This window comes from Stylophora pistillata, chromosome 7, assembly GCF_964205215.1.
Source record: "Stylophora pistillata chromosome 7, jaStyPist1.2, whole genome shotgun sequence".
NCBI classification, from domain to species: domain Eukaryota; kingdom Metazoa; phylum Cnidaria; class Anthozoa; order Scleractinia; family Pocilloporidae; genus Stylophora; species Stylophora pistillata.
In genome coordinates, this window is record NC_142525.1 from 1,724,600 (window position 1) to 1,745,724 (window position 21,125).

Below are 21,125 nucleotides of genomic sequence, written 5' to 3' on the forward strand. Positions count from 1 at the left end.
AGTAAAGAGCTGGATCAGGGAAAACGATGTAGCCTGGCAATTTTGCATGGATCCAAAACTTATGGTTGAAGAAGCGTTTCTTCAAGTCACAGATGAAGAAATCAAAAACTATATTCGACAAGCAGAGTATTTGTAATGACTTTTTTTTACAACAGTTACTATTCACGTAAATTATGAATTTGTCTTCAATTATAAAGAGCTTGTCCTTCTGTGAGACAAACTCGTTTTCGTCAAGAACACCATCGTCTTTCAAACTCTTGAGGTCCTTCAACTGCTAAAGAATGGCACTACGGATACGTGTCTAAACCAAAAATGAATTAGCTGATTAATTAACACTGAATACATGCAGGCACCAAAAATTCCATCTGTTGGATAAATGTTAAGATGCCTACCTTTTTTTCAATGTCCGTAGAATTCCCGGTGACTTCATTGCTGGATGGTTGGGTGTGTTTGACCGAACCTCTCGCCTTCCCAGTAAAAAATGGGACGTCCGGAGGGTTGTCTTCGTCGTCGTGGGTTCCGTTTACCTGAAACAAAAAACAACACTAATAGCTTCATTTTAATTGCCGCGCTAATCAGCTCCGAGTGTTATGAGTAGCAGTCAATAAATTGAGGTTTGCTTCAAAAGTCGTAAGATAGTATTTACAGTAGGTATCAAGCAATGTTTTCGGAAAATCAGAGATAAGTTATACGGAGGGAAAGATGTGTAATTACTTTTTATCATATCATATTTGCTTCCCGATTGTCAAACGCTTTGTTTCACCGCACGATAACGCGTGCGTTACTCCACGTGCAGCTCGTGCTATTTTTATGCGTTCGTCCAAAATTTATATGAATAGCTGTCACATTTCTTCAACTCCTACTTTAAAGTTAATATTTCAACAACGTTACAAAATTAAATGGTGTATTCTAATTGGAAGTGATCCGCGGGAAATTTAATTTTCCTCACCATCATTCGTGCCCAGCATCGTAAATTGAATTCTAGAAGCTTCTGTTTTTTTTCGCAGTCTCAATAAGCAAGCGTCATGGCTACTCTCTCTTTTTTCGTCACCATCTTCTTCGCTTTCACTCAGCGCAATATTGCAGTTGGGTTTAGCTAATATTACAAAATGATAACGACAGTCAAAAAAAAAAAAAAAGAAAACCCTGAATGTTTAGCTTCAAGTGCGGCAAAACGTGGCTTGTTTTATAGAATTTGTAAAAAAATACCTTTCCTCTTGAAGGGTCTTTATGTGGGTCCACCCACAAGGTTACGATGCCGTTCTTTACCAAGGATAACGCCTTGGCAAGCTGGATCTCTGATAATATGGAGTACTTCTTCTTTCCGTCGGTGTAGTACCCAATTTGGAATGTTGTCTCGGACGCGGGAGCGATTTCCTTCGTGCAGTTCTCGAGGCATTGCTTTAAATTGAACACATTTTCACATTAAGGCACGCCCTTTCCTAAATAGGTGTCGCACCTACTCTTGTTTGTTTCTTTTAACACACGCAGACAGATATTCATAGTTCCACCTTCCATTGCGCTGAAATCTCGTGAACTTGAGGATGAAACAGTGATACAACCCATAATGCCTTTAGGTGTTGTCGCGTAAGCTTTAACACTTTTATTGGAGAACCTTTCTCGAAACAGCTGTATCTATCTTCATAAACATCAAACCAGTAAAACTTGAGGAATTTTTCTCCTAAAATTGTAGATTCAAAATGAGATAAAGTACACGTCTGATTTTGTAAGAGTATAGGGGTAAATCATGGCAGAATGGAACTCTTCCATAGTGGAAGTTTGTTAAAAATTAGTGTTCTTCTACATTTTGCACTTACGTCAACTTCCTGAAGTGGGAGAGAAAAGGAATCAGCACTGACATCTGACGGAACCTAGAGTTAAAACAAAAATAAATAATCAAATCTAGTGAAGCAATGGAACAAACTTTTTTGGGCTCTACAGCCTGATAAAGCTGTTGGTAGAACATAAGGAAAGCTCTACTCGTGTTCTCCAAACATTCCAAGTGGATTAATTAAAGAGCCCAGAAAATGTGTTCTATTGCTTAATGACATCTCAAGTGGATTAATCAAAGAGCCCAGAAAATGTGTTCTATTGCTTAATGACATCTCAAGTGGATTAATCAAAGAGCCCAGAAAATGTGTTCTATTGCTTAATGACATCTCAAGTGGATTAATCAAAGAGCCCAGAAAATGTGTTCTAGTGCTTAATGACATCTCAAGTGGATTAATTAAAGAGCCCAGAAAATGTGTTCTATTGCTTAATGACATCTCAAGTGGATTAATCAAAGAGCCCAGAAAATGTGTTCTATTGCTTAATGACATCTCAAGTGGATTATTTAAAGAGCCCAGAAAATGTGTTCTATTGCTTAATGACATCTCAAGTGGATTAATTAAAGAGCCCAGAAAATGTATTCTATTGCTTAATGACATCTCAAGTGGATTAATTAAAGAGCCCAGAAAATGTGTTCTATTGCTTAATGACATCTCAAGTGGATTAATCAAAGAGCCCAGAAAATGTGTTCTATTGCTTAATGACATCTCAAGTGGATTAATCAAAGAGCCCAGAAAATGTGTTCTATTGCTTAATGACATCTCAAGTGGATTAATTAAAGAGCCCAGAAAATGTGTTCTATTGCTTAATGACATCTCAAGTGGATTAATTAAAGAGCCCAGAAAATGTGTTCTATTGCTTTAATGACATAACTAGTTACCACGGGCTCTAAAAACCTAATAAAGCATCCCCTTAGAAATTGAATTGACCAATCAGCCAATGCACAGAGTGTTTATTATGTTATAATTTCTAATCATACCGGTAATCCTTAATCAAAACCAAAAATTTAACAAAATTTTTTAACATGATAGGTTATCACTAGTCCAATTTGAGCACTATAGGACAGCGCATGAGGAACCAACTAGAATAAAAATTTTGCAAAACATTTTGTTACAAAATGTAGTAAAATGGGTTCTTATTTATTACCTGTTGATTTGATTCTTCATTCGCTAGAATTGTCTCCCACGCAGTCACCAAAAATTTCTGTTGTTCTGAAAATACAAAAATGATGTTTAAAAAATTACCAAGTAAATATAGATTCCAAGCATCAGGAGAAAGCATAATAATTATTTTTTATTAGCCATGTGAATTTCATTGGGAAGGCACATTTTCAAATCACTTTACGTACTTTTGTGAGAGAGAGCACATTTTCTCTCCGTCTACTTTTCACTTGTTTCAACCTACAATCAAAAGAGCAATGAATTCTTTTTAAAAGTATAAACCTTAGCAGTGTTCTTCTTCTCAGGTTGTGACATGTAAAATGCACACCCTGCAGTACGTATTATCACTGTTGAAAACCACTAGGAATTCCTGAAAGTTCAACAGTGAGAAAAGGATTTGCCCTGCCAGTTTGGAGGTTTATTATATCTAGATGTAACATGCTTAAAATAAAGGAGAACAACACCGCAATGGGTGATGGGTAAATATAGAGGTTGATTAACCCTTTAACTCCCACAAGTGATTAACCTGTAACTTCTCCCTATAATATCCATACATGATCCAGCAAACAGGTAACGAGAATACTCAAACTTATCAGGTGGAAGTTGTTGTCTTGATTGAACACCAAATTCTCCTAACCAATTTATAAAGAAATGTGTAGCAGCTAGAGGGGAGAATTCATAATCAGATCTTGGGAGTTAAAGGGTAAAGTTTACGGTAACCGAAGAGCTTAAACATTAAACTCTGTTCAAAGCCCCTAGGAAGTCTCATTAATTCCCAGGGATCCAGAGGAAAGGCAGCATTAGAAATCGCTGCTAAAGAAAGGTCTCAAGAAAGCCTCATTGATGGCAACCAAATTGTCTGAACTATTGTTCTCTGTCGTCTGGCTTTAGTGACTTCTCTGCACAGTAAGCAGTTCTTTTGTTCAAAAATCAACAACATTTATCATGAAGACCAATAGAAGCTTTTATATACAAGTCATAATATTCTGTGCAGTTAATGGCTTGAACCCGGGGGTAACATATGAAGGTGTAGTCTGATCGTCCGGGTGAGTGTAGTCCGGAGAAGGACTGTTGTCCGTGGTGGTGATTGACGTTTCAACAACCTGTGCGGAAGTCATCATCAGAGTCAAGTGAATGATTGTTGTCAGTAGAATGTTCTTCTTCCAGTTCGTGTAAAATGATCACTTGGTTTTGCCGTGATGTTATTGGCTGTAAGATTCAAGTTACGTAAGTCGGTCGTGATTGCTCTGTTTCGATCTGACGGTAAAGTTAAGTCGTTCTTTCTCGGTCGTTTGTGATGTTTATGTCGTGAATAAGTCGTTTGTATGGAGCGGGTAGTTGTTGACATCTGTTTAGGGGAGTCTGTTCTAAGTTAGTAAACCAGCTTTCCAGAGTCAGTCGTTGAAAATAGTCAGTGCTGTAGGTTAGGCATTGCGCAGAGTCCCAGTCAATGTTGTGGTTGGTAAATTCATGGTGTTCAGCAATGTGATTGCTGACATCACCTTTCCTCGTCGCCCGTCTGTGTTCGGTCAGTCTTGTTGTGAGGTTTCTGCCAGTCTCACCGATGTAGGAGGCTTGGCAGTCGGAACTATTGATCTTATAAATCGTTCCCTGTCTGTTCCTCGGTTCGTCTTTGTCTTGAACGTTGGTTAGTAACTGACGTATTGTGGTGATAGGTTTGTGGGCGACGCGGATATTAAAGGGTAGTAAGATGCGCGAGATGTTTTCAGACATGCCTTTTATGTACGGTATGGTTGCTGTAGTAGTAGGGGTTGCGGTGTCGTTTGTTTCGGTAGTGGTAGTGGGTCGGTGAGTGTTTCGTCGGATGAAGTCGTTGTTTTAGTTGTTCTTCGAAAAAACAGGGTGAAGGCATTTGTTCTCGTCGGATAAGCTGTCGGTCGAGTCGCATACTAGTTGTGCGCGTCGTGTTAGAGTTCTGATAGTTGTGGCTTTGTGTGATGTAGAGTTGTAGGATGACTCGTCTAGTAATCTGTCGGTGTGTGTCGGTTTCCTGTAAACTGTCGTCTGTAATGAGTTGTCGTTGTGGCTTACCAGGCAGTCTAGAAAAGGAAGTTTGCCATTTTCTTTGACTTCTCTGGTAAACTGTATGTCAGTGTTTTGTTCGTTAAGGTGGTGGTGGAATGCGTCAATTTCGTCGTGTCCAACGGCGGTGAATGTGTCGTCAACGTAACGTAACCAAAGCGGTATCGTTTGTCGGCAAGTCGAAAGGGCGCGTTCCTCGATGTTCTGCATCACAATTTCTGCGATAACAACAGAAACTGGAGACCCCATGGCAGTGCCGTGTAACTGTTTGTAGTGTTTACCGTTGTACTGAAAGTAAGTAGACGTTAGGCAAATGTTCAGCAAGTCCATGATGTCGTCTGTCGGTAGCGGTAGTGGGTCGGTAGATTGTCGGATTGCAGTCTCAGTACATTATTATGCCAATTGAAGTGGAATACTTGTGAACAGTGATTTCACATCAAATGACACTAGTTTGTAGTCGTCAGGTATCTGAACAGTCTTGGTAGCGTTAATGAAGTCTTCAGTGGATTGCAGTTTTCCCGATGCGACCTATTGTTTCTTTCTGTGGCTCTCCCACATACCAACTATCCAAGTACCTGACGACAAGACTACAACCGCTAACCAACAAATCCAGACATAAACTACAATCCACTGAACGCTACTTTTATACGTCATGCTAAAGTTGAGCTGTGGCGCCGTATGAGACAGTAAGCTCATGCAGTCATATTTTACATTCTAAGAGAAGAAATTCATTTTTTCATCGAAGTCTTCCTTGGAGTTGCCGTCTTGACAGCTTAAGGTCCCTAATATAAAAGTGAGAACGAGACACTCACAGAAAGCTTGGGAAGAACGCTTCTCTTCAGTCGTCCAAGGCAAGACCAATGGGGAATCTAGAGAAACATCATACATAAACTCGATTCAGTTTTAATTCTAAAAAATCTTAATAGACGTTCTGACATTATGTGCAACATCATCGCGTAACGAAAGATAACCACAGATTTCAGGATAGGAAAGAACTGACCCTATGCACTGAGCCTAGAAACATTATACACATATCTTATTGACCAAACATGTGGTCAAGATCACAAGATACTGAGTATTAGGTTTTGTTTTCTTTTTTCATTTTTCTATGATACGTAAAAATATTAAAAACGCTAAAACCTGGCCGACGAACGAAATTGGTCATTTAAAGCTTTTTCGCATGGCAAAAGGGCTTGGCTTTTGTAGGGGCAGCAGGCAATCACCAACAAGATGGGTTCTGTGAGCGGATCAGAATGAAGGATTCCCATCATCTTGACCGTTTGCAGATCCAACTGTATAGTAATGAGGTATACTGCTCTTCCCCAAGGACTGGAGGTTTTGGAATGAATCATCCTTTTGTTTTGCTAACGCACTGTTAAGACGTAGATTGTTTAAGCTGTAGTGTTCACCTTACAAGCACTGATTCTGTGCAACAGAAGATCGAGGTCAAAGCCATAGATATCATAACCCTTAAGCAAAAAAAAGACAACAAAAAAAAAGACAACAAAAAAAAAGACAGGAAAAATGAGTGGTAGAATTAGTGATGAGGACATTTTACGACTCAAACGACAAGCTACAACGACAAGAATCCATTTATAAGTTAAGGCACCATGATTCTGACCTCACACTGCCTGTTCGCTAAAATTAAATCAATATTCCGGGTAGCCACTTCAACAATGAAAATTCCGAACGGATGTGACTATATTCATTTGAATTTGAATTTTGTGTGCGCTAGAGCTGAATATCGAGTAAATTCTAAAATTACATTATTATACCGTCAGTTAAACATTCTCTTTTTGCATGCTGGTGCAACATCACTTTGAAAAAACACTTCAAACATAAAGGTCGCATTCCACAAGTACATCCGGCTCAATTCGGTGAATCTTGGCCATGAATAGTCCTAAAAGAGCCCTCACTGATGTCGTAATCTCCATGTTTATTTGCTAATGAGATAACGATAAGAAACTAAAAAGAACTGCCTATAGATTGCTCGTCGAGTTTGCATAGACGTCAAATCCTGCCAATTACCGAGCCGCTCGCCCCTCCCTCCTCTCCAAGGAAACCTTCCTCTGCACTGTCCCATCCCCCGACAGGGAAGATGCCTCACATCTACTGTCTTGCGATCAAACCGTTGCTTCTTTGCTGCACGAGCTTAGTTTCCTTCATCTGACACACACTACGCACATGAGGTGGGAAGAGCATAGAAACCTAAACGATTTTAGATTTTAAGAAAAATATAGATTTAACATGTCACGTTTTTTGGATGGAACTGATCAAAGTTGCGGTCGTGGGAGATGCCCGAAAAAGCGCAAGAACTTGACTGGGGCGGTTGACTTTCCCGCCATATTGTTCTCGCCCGCGTTCTTGCTTGTCTTCGCTGACCGAGACTCTGGCAATTTTATCTGAGAGGCTGGGTGACCTGTGGCACAGGCTAAGTAACTTTTATCTGGAATTCTTGAATGATCGGGTAGAGTTGGCAAGTATTTTTGTTTTTTTCCTTCTTTTTGACAGCATCTTTAAAGTCGCAAGGATACATCTTATCGTTGGGTTTACTTACAGCTAAAACAGAAAAGTAAAAGATATACAGATGTGATTGTATCTGAATAAGACGTCTCAAAAAAGTCGTGAAAACCTGACATGGAATCATGAAACAGAACCATGATAGAAAGACAAAAATCGGACGGAGACGCCCAAAATCGAACGGAGACGCCCAAATCCGACGGAAGCGTCAAAAGTCGGATGACGCCGTCTTAAATCGGGCAGACCCGAAATGTTACCCAAATCTGATTAACGCGAAAATTGAATGGGTTGTGGATTTAAACGCTCATTCTGCAAACAAATTTATCCTGTAAATAATGTAAGAAAGATGGTAAGTTTTGTGCTCGGTAAAGAAGTGGAAAAAGATGCTTGTTGTATTGTCACGAGCGTGGGACGGCAAAGAAAACATTCAGAGTCCCCAAGAGAAATCGAACATCACGCCTTTGGATTTATTCCTGTGGTCCAAATAAATTATTCTCTTAGTGTATATCGCGTAAAATTTCCACACTGAAATTTCAGCTTCTTTTTCAAGTAATTTTCCTTGCTTTCGGGTTATCTAAGTAATTGCTGATTTCAAAATATCATCACAGGCGTTTCATTCTCAATAAGGTTATTATTAAAGTTATAAGCAAGTATGGTTGTTAAACTCACCACAGAAATGATAGTGAAACTTCTGTTTGGGTGCAGGTTTGTCTAATGACACTTGATGGTGAACCAGAGCTGACACAGCTAAGATCTAAAATCGAAACATGGAAAAACTTAAAGGATGATGTTTTTAAGTCGTGTCACTACCGTGGGGGAAAGAAAAAGTTCTGAGTCTTTCTGAGGAATCTGGCCTTAGATCATTGGATTCCAAGCTCCGATGTACTATCACTGAGCCTGAGAGACTTTACGGTAACCTAGGCCATTTCAAGGCTATTTCAAGATTTCAATGAACTATTGTAGCTCACCTCATGTGTGTGAGTTTTGGTGTTCATCATTGTCCGAAAACTGAGGCTCATGACAACCTACAAGAAGAAAGAAAAACAGTATAAAATTCTTCATGTTAGCAGCATCTTATAGAGCCACTGTGACACAACGTAACGCGTTCAGTGCACAAAAAGGTCAGAAAATCCTCTGGCTAAAGTTCAGTGCCTTGGTTTTCTTTTCATTCAGCCTAGAGAGCATTCGCTAGGCCCAAGGGTGGATGACTATGCACCGAATAAAGATCCATCCAATGGACAAAAGACAAATCTGTATCCGGTGGACAGCGCAGTACGTTTTGTTTACTCTTATCCGCAGAATTGCGATTTATCCGTTGGAGGGCGTTATCCGCCTTTTGAATAACTGGGTCCTGTTGCTTTACCCTAGTTCGCTGCAACTAGGTTTTTTTAAATGAAAATCCTGACATCAACATTTATTAAACACAAACTCTGCTTTATCTCTGTTCTTACCATAGGCGGGGGTGGATCCTGTTGACTTGCTACTTCAAGGAGGTCAGGTTTGGGGACTACAGCCTACAAGACACCATGTCAAAAAAAAAAAAAATTAAAGTAAATTTCGTTGAAAATCATATCTAAATGGCCATTGGTATTGTTAGCTTTTGAGCCTGCGAGCAGTCCTCGTTAGTACGCTACAAGACGGGCGCTTTTCTCCGCCCGCTGCAAGATTTGGGACAAGTCAAGGAGTAGTTTGCCAGGGGGCTAGTACTCTTCAGTGCCAGACCTCTCACCGACTCGCGTTGTTCAAAGCCTCACACATTTTACTAAACACATTTGATACATATTGCGAACGCTCCAGCAGTGATAATACCAACCTCTACTTTGCACCAGCTCACTGGTTGTTGAGGAAGCTCTAAAAAAATCGAAAAGAAAAATAACAGAACATAAATTTCACAAATATATTTTTTTCCCCGTGGTGATGCAAAGTTCTCACAACTGGCAATGAAAGAAATGTAGGAGATTCAGTTAAAAGAGTTGATTTTTTAATCACTGTAAGTACTCACGAGCTAACTTGACATTAAGCCAACAAGGTCCTTTCATCTTGCGATTCAGTAAAAGGAGTTCAAGACTGAAACAGAAATAAACTTAACTTAAAAAATCTCCCTCCAAGGGGAACACTACAAAAAATCAATTATCATTCAAGTTAAACAATCGCATGGAATATCTCCAAAGTTATCAATTGTTGCTGCAAGTGTTAGGGCGTAAATAAATAACACTTGTGACGCGCGATGTGTGTGTGTGGGAGGGGACGGTTAGGGTAAAAATAATATAACTTTACCCTTACCTTCACCACATAGCCTATACTCACCTGCCTCCCCCCCTCCCCCCCACCCTACCTGGAAGAGTCACTTCTCCCTCCCCTCCCCAATTACACCTCAACCCTTGAAATCCCCCAGGTATAAGCCAAAGTGAACCTTACCTTGAAGTATTAGTACCAAACACTTCACTGAATGTTTGTCCAGACAGGTCCGATGGTAACTGAGGGCCGTCTGCCTGTCCAGAAGCAAATGAAGACAATTTTCAGGTAATCTTCTCTATTAAGACAGGGAAATTTGATACTGTTGTCTCCACTGCCAGCTCAAATATTTAAGTTTCAATTCTCTGCACTTTGTACTACACATTCCCTATCATTTTGGTGCTAAGAATTTGATGTCAAATCCAATCAAATCTCTCATCCCTTTACCCCCATAACATCACTATGCATATTCTCCATACTGTTCTCTACACATTTCCTAAGGTGCTGTCAAGGAGAATTTATTCACCAATCGAGAACTTCTAGAGTTTGTGATTGTTAAGAAGAAGTTACCGAACTTGTGCGCACGCAACTCGCATTAAAATGTCGTGAACAAATCACGCGGACGTTTTTATTGATGTGTAGAAGTGTCTTTAGAGGAGTTAAAAGTTTTGAGTTTTTTGAGTGGCAATTTGTTTGGCAGTCGTTAGTATTTACCATGTTTACTGTGAGTTTACCGTTTACCGTGTTACGAATAAACGTGTTTGTTTGATTTCCGTTTCGCTTCCAAACAGTGATCATTTCCTTAATTCTCCTGACCATACTATTTGACTCAGCAGTGATAGAGTAATGAGAAACTAGAAGTCAATCATTCTCAGGGGTCAAAGGGCTACATGACTATTTTCCTCATTACTATCTCCCCAAGAATATAAAAATTTGGTATTTTAGGGGGAAATTCCTTAAGAGTCTCCCCTGGGAGTGAAACAAATAAGATCAAACAGCAACCTCAGAGTTTGATTTTGAATAAACCCAGGGTATTAGCTCTCAGCAAATTAATCAATCTGATGGACAATTTTCTAGCATTTCCCTAAAATGTTAGTAAAAATATTAGTAATTATAATTATACAATGAGGTAATATTTCTTAAAGTTTATGCCACCAATAAACAGGTTTCTGACTTACTGAATATCTAACCTCCAGGTACTCAGATGTGACAGGGACATCTTCAATCTCAAAAGCATAAGCCTTTTGAATTTTCTAAACAGACACATGACAACACTTTAGAGGAAAAAAAAATTAAACGCGATTTGAAATACACTGATCAGTATCCAGCAAACATATACTAGTATATTCAAGTTTACCCTTGAGATGAACTTCATAATTTTGTGTTTTGTTGCAATCTTCTCATTGAATTCCTGGCAAAGAAAGAACATGGAAACTTACCTTTAAGTCATTGGAAAAAAAAATGTACAAGAAAAAAAAATCAAATATTTTACATTCTACATTTAAGGAGACAATTACAATAAAATAGTGTAAATGATTCCCTCTTTTGTTTTTACCTGATACACGTCAATAAAACCAACTGGTTCATTTGTTTCAGTGCCATCGACTTCATGTTTCTGTTTGATTAAATAAAAAGGCAAATGTATACCCAAAACAACAAAAAAAGACATTAAAAGATGAAGAAATCAAGTAACCTCAAGTGGTCCTTGTTTCCTTTTTGCATATCAAGAAAAATAGGAAAAAAATAAATCAAAAAATGCATGATTGAATAAAAGTAACTTGGAAAATGTTCTTGGCATTAATCAATAAGATGCCATCTTTTCCTTATACTTTCCTTATTCCTTAGTTTACTAGTTCAAGTTATTTCTTTTGTGGTTGAAGAAGTCAAAACATATTTTTATTTACAATGCAGAAGTGTTAATTAATAGTCCATTTTACAGTTACATGCTTGGTGGCCAAGCCTTTGAACGGGAGTGAGGCTAGGGGTGACCTTATTACGATACAAACCTTGCTGTCTTTCAAATGAAAATCACTTTGTTATCACGCTAACTAGATACAGGTCTCTATCACGACAAGGTCACCTTCAGCCTCACTCCAAATCAAAGGCTTGCCAACTAAGTACACAACTGTGAAATGGCTTTATTATCACACCTTTTCTCGTGGAAGAATAAAGATCTGCCTCTCTATGTTCTTGACTGCCACAGAACAACTGCAACAATAACGGTAATCACAAACAAAATGTTACTGTTTCTCCTCTTTTAAAGTAGATTGACTACACCAATTACAAAAACTATGTTTAAACCTGTAACTTCTATGCATGACCAAAACAGAATTTCTCCTCACAAAATCAATAAAGTTTCAAGCAAACAAGCGATGAGAAAAGAGAAAAATATCAATTGAGGGATAAATAGTTGATCCAATACCAAATTCTCCAAACTTACATCCTAGGAATTGTATGATAGACAGTAAAGAGAATTATTCATTAGATCTTGAGAGTGAAAGGGTAAAAATAAAAATAAAGAATGGTTTGCCTCAGTGTAAGAGCCTAACAGAACTTTTTCTCTGACTTGGCTTTTTTCAACTCTTTAACTCCAAAGATCTACTTGGTAATTCTCCCCTCTACATATTTCCTTGTGAGTAAGTTACCAGAATTTGGTGTTAGACAAGAATAACAACCCACACCTGATTAGTATGAATATTCTCATTACCTGTTTGCTGGATAATATATGGATATCATAAGGAGAAGTTACATATTAATCACTTCTGGGTGTCTAAGGGTTACTTTTCTAACTCTCTCTTGTTCTGACTTCCTTGTTTTCTCTCTTGTGAACATACAGTGTAACAGGATTTTACATCTAAAATTAATAATTTAAAATTAGATACCTCACCAGACATTATGTTTTTGCAGATTTAATCCAGACTTTACCAAACAAGTAGACAGTACCTAAGAGAATGACTAAATTGTAAGCAACTGAAAACAGCTTGGAGTACACTCAGTGAAATTGAGATAAAGTGCTCAATGGATAGAGCGCTGGACTGTAGTGCAGGAGGTTGAGGCTTCGAGCCCCGGCCGGACCAACACTCAAGGTCTTCAAATAATTGAGAAGAATTTGCTACCTTTCTAGAACATCAAGAAATGGTTAGATATTCTAGTCTTCTCGGATAGGGACGAATAAATGGAGGTCCCGCCTCCTGCAGGGTTGGGGTAGGAGACGTTAATTTCCCACACACGAGATTACTGTGTGATGGATGTCCTCCCCTGGGGTGGGATTGGTGGGTTAGGACAGCAGGTCCACATCAGCTATTACAGCTGCCAAATTAATCAACCTACTTAAAAACAAATAAAATGAACTCCACTTCTGTTTACCTGGCAGTTTATATCTATCTTCATAAGCATCAAACCAGTAAAACTTGAGAACTTTTTCTCCTGAAATTGTTAATTCAAAATGAGATAAATTACATGATTATTTTAGTAAGAGTGAAAAGGTACATCATGGCAGAATGGAACTCCTCCATTGAGAAAATTTGTGAAAAATTAGTCATCTTCTAGATTCTGCACTTACCATTAACTTCCTGAAGTGGGAGAGTAGAGGAGTCAACACTGACATCTGACAGAACCTAGAGTTACAACAAAAGTAAACAATCAAATCTAGTTAAGCAATAAAACTTATTTTTCTGGGCTCTATAGCCTGACAAAGCCATGCTGGATGTCAAGTCAAGTCAAGTTTATTGTTATGCACTATTTACAAAATTTATAACATCGATCAACAGTATATATGTTGTAGTTCAATTTTATCCTTGGTTCAAATTTAATTTGCCTTTGTTTCAATCTCACTATCATACATTAACATGACCAAGAACAAAGGAAAATAAAATTTGAACCAAGTATAAAATTGAACTACAACATATACAAAAAGAAAACTTCCATCAATTAAAGAGAATAAAAAGTATAACAATATGTCGCCAAGATGTGCTCGGTGACCAAAGTACCATAGGCTTTCATGTTGGTCACTGACATGTACAAATAATTGACATGACACATCAGTCAATTAGAATAGAGATCAAAGGAAAAAAAATAGAATAATAGTTCCATAAGTAGAGATCCCATAGTTATGTTGGATGTTGGTGGAACCTGACGAAAGCTTAATACTTGTGTTCTCCAAACATCCCAAGTGGATTAATCAAAGAGCCCAGAAAATGTGTTCTATTGCTTAATGACATCCCAAGTGGATTAATCAAAGAGCCCAGAAAATGTGTTCTATTGCTTTAATGACATAACTAGTTACCACGGGTTCTAAAACCTAACAAAGCATCCCCTTGGAAATTCAATTGACCAATCAGCCAATGCATACAATGTTTATTATGTTATAATTTCTAATCATACTCACTGATCAAAAAATGAAATTTAACAAATTTTTAACATGATTGGTTATTACTGGTCCAATTTGGGCACTAATAGGAAAGCACACGAGGAACCAACTAGAATAAAAGTTTTGCAAAACATAATAATTTTGTTAAAAACTGTAGTAAAATGGTTTGTTATTTATTACCTCTTGATGTGATTCTTCATTCTCTAGAATTGTCTCCCAGGCAGAGTCATCAGAAATTTCTGTTCTTCTGAAAATACAAAAATGATGTTTAAAAAAATACCAAGCAAAAGATAGATTCCAAGAATCATAAGACAACTCAATAACCATTTTTTCATTAGCTATGTGATTTTCATTAGGAAAGCACATTTTCAAATAACTTCACATACTTTTGTGGGAGAGCACATTTTCTGTCTGTCTGCTTTTCACTTGTTTCAACCTACAATCAAAAGAGCAATTAATTACCTTTTAAAAGTATAAACATTAGCAGTGTTCTCCTTCTTCCCAGGTAGTAACTTGTAAAATGCACACCCTGCAATACCTGTTGTTATTGTTGAAAACCACTGCGAATTCCTGAAAGTTCAACGGTACAAAACCTCTGTACAAAACCCCTAGGGAGCCTCATGAATTCCTAGGGATCTAACTCTGTACAAAACCCCTAAGGAGCCTCATTAATTCCTAGGGATCTAACTCTGTACAGAAACCCTAGGGAGCCCCATTAATTCCTAAGGATCCAACTCTGTACAAAGCCCCTGGGGAGCCTTCCTATGAATCTAACTTTGTACAAAACCCTTTAGAAGCCTCTTTGATTCTTAAGGGCTGGGTGCTAGAGAAGGGTTTCATTATAGCCTCATTGATAGAAACCAAATTGCCAGAACTTTTGTTCTCTATCATCTGGCTTTAGTGACTTCCCTGTACAGTAAGCAGTTCTTTTGTTTCAAAATCAACAATATTTATCATGAAGACCAATAGAAGCCTTTTCATACGAGTCATAATATTCTGTACCAAGACACTACTCAGTCCAAAAGAATAAAAACACTAGCCAAGTTTTAGTTTCAGGGGATGTGGGAGGAGGAAAATGTATTCTTCAGAAAGGGAAAGGGAGGGGTAGGGAGGGGTAGGGAGTTAAAACTAGAAGCTTTAGAAGGGAGAGGGGAGGGGAGTTGAGACTACAAGCTTCAGAAGGGAGGGGGAGTTGAAACTACAAGCTTTAAAAGAAAGGGGGGAAGGGGAGTTGAAACTACAAGCTTTAAAAGGGAGGGGGAGGGGAGTTGAAACAAGAAGCTTTAGAAGGGAGAGGTGTAGAAGAGAGAGCACTACTTGGAGCCTTTACACTACCTTCACTTTTACACTGGGTTTTTCATCAGGATTTGTTTCTACATTTGATAATTCCTGGATTGCTTCTACATCACCAAGGTCATCACCTCCAAAGTCATCACAACCCATCATAAGATCATCTGGAAAAACAATCATCAAATATCAACTGGTGATGGTCCATAAATTAAAATAAAATATAAATGAATAAAAATCTTCATTTATCCTGATTAGACCATTCAGCTGAATTGAGACGGAACAGCTGGTGTAAACTGGTAATCACTAAATCAGCAATATAAATATATAATATATATCCAAAAAGTATATCTAAATAATAGAACAAAAGAAAAATAATTTTTATATGGATAAATATAAATATTTAATAATGAGAAGTACAATTAAGCTCCTTTGTGTCTAAACCTAAAAACTACTTGATACTTTTATTTTTCAAACTAAAGGACCTGAGTTCTCAAAACTCCATCGGGAGATACCTAATTCCAGTCTTTCCCAGAGGTATAATTAATGAACACTATCCCATAAGGCAGTATTTCTTAAAGATCTTTCATGTACTTCTGACCACCTAAGATAAACTAAAGGTGACTATTACAGACCATTCTTCATGCTTACCATCCATCCCTGAATCCATATCCATAGCTGCCTCATAACTCTCCTCCTTCGTTACTCTTGATGGATCTCCAACCATGCTGCTATACCTTCCTTCCTCTCTCTCTGATAGCTCATGTTTCACAACAGTTTTTCCCTTGGCTGGTAAATTTTTGATGTGTCTGGGTTTGGGCGAAGATCTTGGTTCAACTTTAAAAACATTCTGCTGTGGTCCAGATGATTGCTGTTAAGTAACAGAGAGAGATAATGAGATATTGAAGGGGGATATTCCTCTTTGGTGACTCCCACAGATAAAAGGGATCATTCTTGTGCCAGTGGATTTCTCCTGGCTGTGTGCCGGGCTATCAAGGATCTTAGGACAACTCATTAACCAATTCTACCCTTCTAAATACAACAAGAAGACAGACCTGAAGTGGTCTTGGAGTGCTACCAGTTGGTAAAGCTGATGTTGGAGTTCTAAAAAAATTAAAAAACAATTTTAGACCATAAAGATCATGAGTTTGAATCTCCAAGGATATAATACAAAACTCTTTCAGAGATACATTACAATACTGCAAGAAATACCTAAAAACTTGTGGTTTTCCCTTTGAAAATTTCACTGGAGCTGGTCTTGGTTGCTGAATACATAGAATAAGATAATTTGTAATAAATCTCCTTTCCCAACTGGTGTAAAATGCTCAGCAGACTGATTGCCCTGATCAACTATCGCAAGGCTATGGTCTAGCAGCACCCAGTGACCCCTGACACCTTACTTTTCCTTGTGGGTGACTCAGGAATTTTAGTTTTTCATACAAAGCTTGTGCTGGGCACCCTGAATTTCAGTTTCAGAGAACTGGGCTCCATTCAATTTTCCTTAGAGTGCAGCCTTGTATAATGTCTATTAAAAATCTTCAGCTCATAATCTATTTATCAAATATTAATGAAACAATATTGTTTCAAAAGTCATACACACTGAGCAACTTGTTAGTTGACTTGTACAATCGAGAAATATGTAATGTGTATTACATAAAGTCTGAACAAAAAAATTTAATTTTGTCAAGGGAGGTCTGATTGGCAACAGTGACCTTGATTTGATGGAGGACAGGAAAAACTTAGACTCAGGAGCAAACCATATTTTCCTTCTATTTTTTCAAACCACTTTCACCCAGAGTAATCAATTAGAGGGTCTATCAAAATATTAAAGGCATGCTTACATTTCTTATACATACCTCCACTTCCTTAAGAGGATCATTTAACAGATCATCTTCACCAATAGATGTTACTTCAGTCTGCAAAATAGCAGTTTATAGGAAAACTGTACTTAAATTGAACATAGTTAGAGCTTGACCATGCAAGTTTCAGTGCGGCATTCCCTCCATCTAAACAACAATCAATCCCATTACAGTAAATGGAAAGCTGGCTCTCTAACTTAGAACAGATTCTTGTCAGCAGATGTCAACAACTATCGACACCACACAAACAAAACATTTATGACATTTACAGAACAAAAGAACCAAACAGAATAAACTAACAATACCAATGGAGCAAAACTAACTAATCTGGACTGACTTACGTTACAAGAGTCTTACAGCCAATAACATTACCCAAAACTGACCAATCAATTCACAGAGACTGAGCTTGTTGCACCCAAGGGACAACAACTCAAATGCCTTGTGCTTAAGCTGTTAACCCTTTGCTAGGGTGGATCCAGGGGTGGTTCGGTCGAACCCCCTAAATTATTCCTAAAAATGCTGGAAATCATGTTTCCGAAGACCTTATTTTCAAAATCTCCCTGGGGAGCATGCTCTTGGGCAATTCTCCGAACCCCCCTTGACTAAATCCTAGATCCACCCCAGACTTTGGTCACTCTTTCTGACAACAGTCATTCCCAGGACTACTCCTCTTGCTTGTACAATCAGACTACACAATCACTAGTTAATGTTACTATCACGGTCAAAGTCTTAAGCAAGAAAAAACTGTATTCAGCACACTTACCTTAGCCTTCTTTGCTTTGGCACTTGCAGCTAACAGCATCTTGTTAATTGTCTTTGGCTTCACTGTTGGCTTTTTCACATTCTTTAAATAATGAGATAATAACTAGCTTGTTGGAGTAAATATTACACAATATTATAATAACTAGGATGATTTCTATAGCACATTATCTAACAGCATCTTGTTAATTGTCTTTGGCTCACTGTTGGCTTTTTCACATTCTTTAAATAATGAGATAATAAGTAGCTTGTTGGAGTAAATATTACACAATATTATAATAATTATGATGATTTCTATAGCACATTATCCAACAAGATTAGAAAGATATTCACATGAACAAAATAGAAGGCTCGCACATATCGGCCTCTCTGACTTGAATTTGGGGACATTCTTTCCTGAAAAATTCAAACAGTTTTCCATAAATCACTTCTGCAGGGTTTCATGAAGGGTCGGGCACTGGGCAAATTGATCCATTGTGAGGATGCTTTTGCCCATCTTGTTTGATGAGCTGGAGGAAAGTTTATCTTATAAAGAAGTTCAGTTCAAAAAGTTTTGCCTGCCTGCCTATGAAAACCACTTGCCTTCCTACTGAAAACATTTAAATGAAACCCCTGCTTCTGGAAGTTACTTCAAACAAATGGAAAAAAAGATTAATTATTAATAATCAGTCACTAATTATTTATCAACTGACCAGTTGATGGCTCATCATCAAGATCGTCATCAAATATTTCTCGTCCATCATCCACATATCCAGTCCCATCTGAAAAGGAAAGCACATTCAAACCTCGTGTATGCAGACAATACCAGAGTAGAAAAAACATTGTTCATAGCATACTATAAGGATAACATTCCCTTGCATTTACTCTGCATTGGTGTCATTAGTTAATAATGCAAAGAAAGAAAGAAGATGTTTTCATACCCTTGTCTTTGGTTAGAGGGATCCGAAAATTTGCAAACATGAATTGGTCTGTTAACCTTTAAACCCCTTGGAGTGACTAGCATCTAATTTCTCCTTACAATATCACCCCTGAATCACACATTAAGGTCAGGAGAATAAACCAAATGATCACCAACTAAACACATTTACTCAAATTCTCCTAGTCAACACTTTTGAAAATGTATTGAGAATATCCATGCTGACATTAGTGTGTAAAGGTTTAAAAGACTTTGTAATTTATGACCCAACTTGAAGTTTGGTGTTGACCCTATAATTCAGCAAGAACCCTAAAAAAAAAACATTCCACACATCTATGAACACAGCTCTTACCATCATCAACCACCCAATCTTGCTCCTGTCGTTTCCTAACAATGTCAGAGTATCCATCTTTATTCACCACCTGATAAACATCATCAATATTTCTGACCTGGTGGGAAAAAATACGAGTCTAAATTTTGGGAATAAATGTATTAAACCCATGGCAGTATAGTTTTCCTGATGGTGATGATTTATGTTTAGTATGCATAGATGGTCACAGAAAAGGGAATAAGCCACAATATCTCTTAACCTTAATCCAAAGAAATATGTGGAAAAGTTTGGGAGATTTCTGTTTGAATAAATCATTGCTTGGAGGAGGGGATGGGAGGGGTGGTGAGGGAAGTCTTTACAGGGGGGGAGGGACGTCTTCACAAAGTGACCTTCCTTTGATGTGTGAAGAGAATGAATGAGGAATTAATTTAGTTTCTCTTTCTTTAACTCTCAAACTCCCAGAGGTAATTTACAAGTAACTTCTCTCTAAAATGTCCATACATTGTGCAGCAAACAGATCATGAGAATTTTCAAACTTATCACGAAGAAATTGTCTTGATCTTACGCAAAATTCTTGTAACCATTTTACAAAGAAATGTATAGCGTCTAGAAGGGAGAATTAACAATCAGATCCTGCGAGTTAGATCCTCAAACGCACGATCCTCAAACGTTCTTATACACTGACTGGCGCTTATTAGAATGGTTTACTAGTCAACAGTACATAGCTTTAACTCATTTTCATGAGGAAACATCTGCTGAGGTCTCCCAGCTTTCATCCTAACCGGTCTCCAATTAAATCAAAGAAAACGATGTCAAAGATTTCAATGGCCTGTATTATATAGCTGGTCCAGATATCACGATAAAACGTAAAAGTGTACAGAAATCTGCAACTGTTCACGTTTAGAATTATTGATCATGGCCGCTCTACTTATGGAGTTAACTTTATACCTCAAACGTCGATCTCTCTCCAGTCTCACGAAATTTCCTGGTGAAGAATTCACAATAAAGTTGGTTTATTATGCACTCGAGAAAAATAGCAAAAACTAGAAAGACATGAGCAGAATTTTTAGGGCAATACCAGAATGACTAACACAGAAGTGTGTGAGTTCTTTATAACTTCCCCACTAACCAATACAAAGAAGATACAGGTGACAGGCCCTGCAGATTTCTTGTCCTCATGAGAGAAGACTAGTGTAACGGCAGGCGAACATCAAGGCCGAATGTATTGCCGAGAAAATCGCGACCGGAGAAAAATACCAGAACGGGTGGAACTTTACAGAGACCGAGGCGACATTCACATCACATTTATTAATTGATCTCGTAAACTGAAATAAACAATGAAGGACTAGCGTAAGGCAGTTGCACAAACAAACGTTGCAAGGCACTAGCGATCGACAAATGAAAACCCTCAGAGGTAACAAAATAGAACTAAACAGGCTAAATGCAAACAACCAGAAACGAGCGGAACTATAGAACTAATATAAAGAAATCGACTCAGATATCCACGCGGCCACCAGGTCGCGGTACGTAAAATCACAATGATCCAACATAAAATGAATAATATCTTAATTGAACTGCGAACTGGGCTAACCACAAGCAATCAGGATAAATTACGATGAAACGAACTTACATATCTGTCCCACGACACCGTAGGCCTTTATAATCTCTTTTTGTAGACCACAGCGAAAAATGTCTACTCCACACACACGCTCCGCACGTACTAATTCAATCACATCCAAAGATAGCTAAAGAACCTAACTGTAACGTAAAGCACTGTCACGCAAGTGACGCGTGTAACTGTAACTTAAAGCGCCGT

General features: G+C 38.1%; 3 protein-coding genes across 20 annotated transcripts in view; 1 reads left to right on the top strand and 2 right to left on the bottom strand.

Annotated features, from left to right (window-relative positions):
- LOC148726082 (uncharacterized) overlaps nucleotides 1-21,125 on the top strand; it is a 107,955-nt gene that overhangs the window by 18,029 nt on the left and 68,801 nt on the right. The window lies entirely within an intron of this gene.
- LOC148726085 (DNA polymerase alpha catalytic subunit-like) lies at nucleotides 114-11,163 on the bottom strand. Its single transcript, XM_088726874.1, has 11 exons — nucleotides 11,146-11,163; nucleotides 10,979-11,041; nucleotides 9,972-10,045; nucleotides 9,556-9,620; nucleotides 9,367-9,404; nucleotides 9,005-9,067; nucleotides 8,522-8,578; nucleotides 8,223-8,307; nucleotides 5,846-5,902; nucleotides 393-527; nucleotides 114-301 (listed from the first exon to the last, which is right to left on the bottom strand). The coding sequence occupies exons 1-10, from the start codon at nucleotides 11,161-11,163 to the stop codon at nucleotides 427-429; spliced, it is 621 nt and encodes a 206-aa protein (XP_088583000.1). The 3' UTR covers nucleotides 114-301; nucleotides 393-426.
- On the bottom strand, nucleotides 1,817-21,090 carry LOC148726086 (DNA polymerase alpha catalytic subunit-like). 18 transcript variants are annotated; one of them, XM_088726634.1, is made up of 20 exons: nucleotides 20,940-21,089; nucleotides 20,439-20,634; nucleotides 20,258-20,294; nucleotides 19,331-19,427; nucleotides 18,755-18,823; nucleotides 18,418-18,458; nucleotides 18,067-18,147; nucleotides 17,286-17,360; nucleotides 16,657-16,709; nucleotides 16,500-16,548; nucleotides 16,096-16,315; nucleotides 15,493-15,611; nucleotides 14,544-14,593; nucleotides 14,338-14,401; nucleotides 13,351-13,405; nucleotides 13,155-13,214; nucleotides 12,676-12,731; nucleotides 11,939-11,996; nucleotides 11,344-11,403; nucleotides 11,146-11,199 (listed from the first exon to the last, which is right to left on the bottom strand). In XM_088726634.1, the coding sequence occupies exons 2-17, from the start codon at nucleotides 20,486-20,488 to the stop codon at nucleotides 12,682-12,684; spliced, it is 1,170 nt and encodes a 389-aa protein (XP_088582760.1). In that variant the 5' UTR covers nucleotides 20,489-20,634; nucleotides 20,940-21,089; the 3' UTR covers nucleotides 11,146-11,199; nucleotides 11,344-11,403; nucleotides 11,939-11,996; nucleotides 12,676-12,681. The 18 variants fall into 18 exon arrangements, with proteins under 18 accessions (XP_088582775.1, XP_088582760.1, XP_088582758.1 ...); XM_088726632.1 differs by having other exon boundaries at nucleotides 12,671-12,731; nucleotides 14,338-14,404; nucleotides 20,940-21,085; XM_088726630.1 differs by having other exon boundaries at nucleotides 14,338-14,404; nucleotides 20,940-21,083.

Coding starts and splice junctions, on each gene's coding strand:
- LOC148726086 (XM_088726632.1), bottom strand. CDS start 20,488: ATGAGGACAAGAAATCTGCAGGGCCTGTCACCTGTATCTTCTTTGTAT. Junction 16,316..16,499: donor GCACTCCAAGACCACTTCAG/GTCTGTCTTCTT, acceptor GTTACTTAACAG/CAATCATCTGGACCACAGCA. Junction 13,406..14,337: donor ATGAAGAATCACATCAAGAG/GTAATAAATAAC, acceptor TTGTAACTCTAG/GTTCTGTCAGATGTCAGTGT.
- LOC148726085 (XM_088726874.1), bottom strand. Junction 5,903..8,222: donor GTTTCACTATCATTTCTGTG/GTGAGTTTAACA, acceptor ATGTTTCTCTAG/ATTCCCCATTGGTCTTGCCT. Junction 528..5,845: donor GCGTTCTTCCCAAGCTTTCT/GTGAGTGTCTCG, acceptor TTTTTGTTTCAG/GTAAACGGAACCCACGACGA.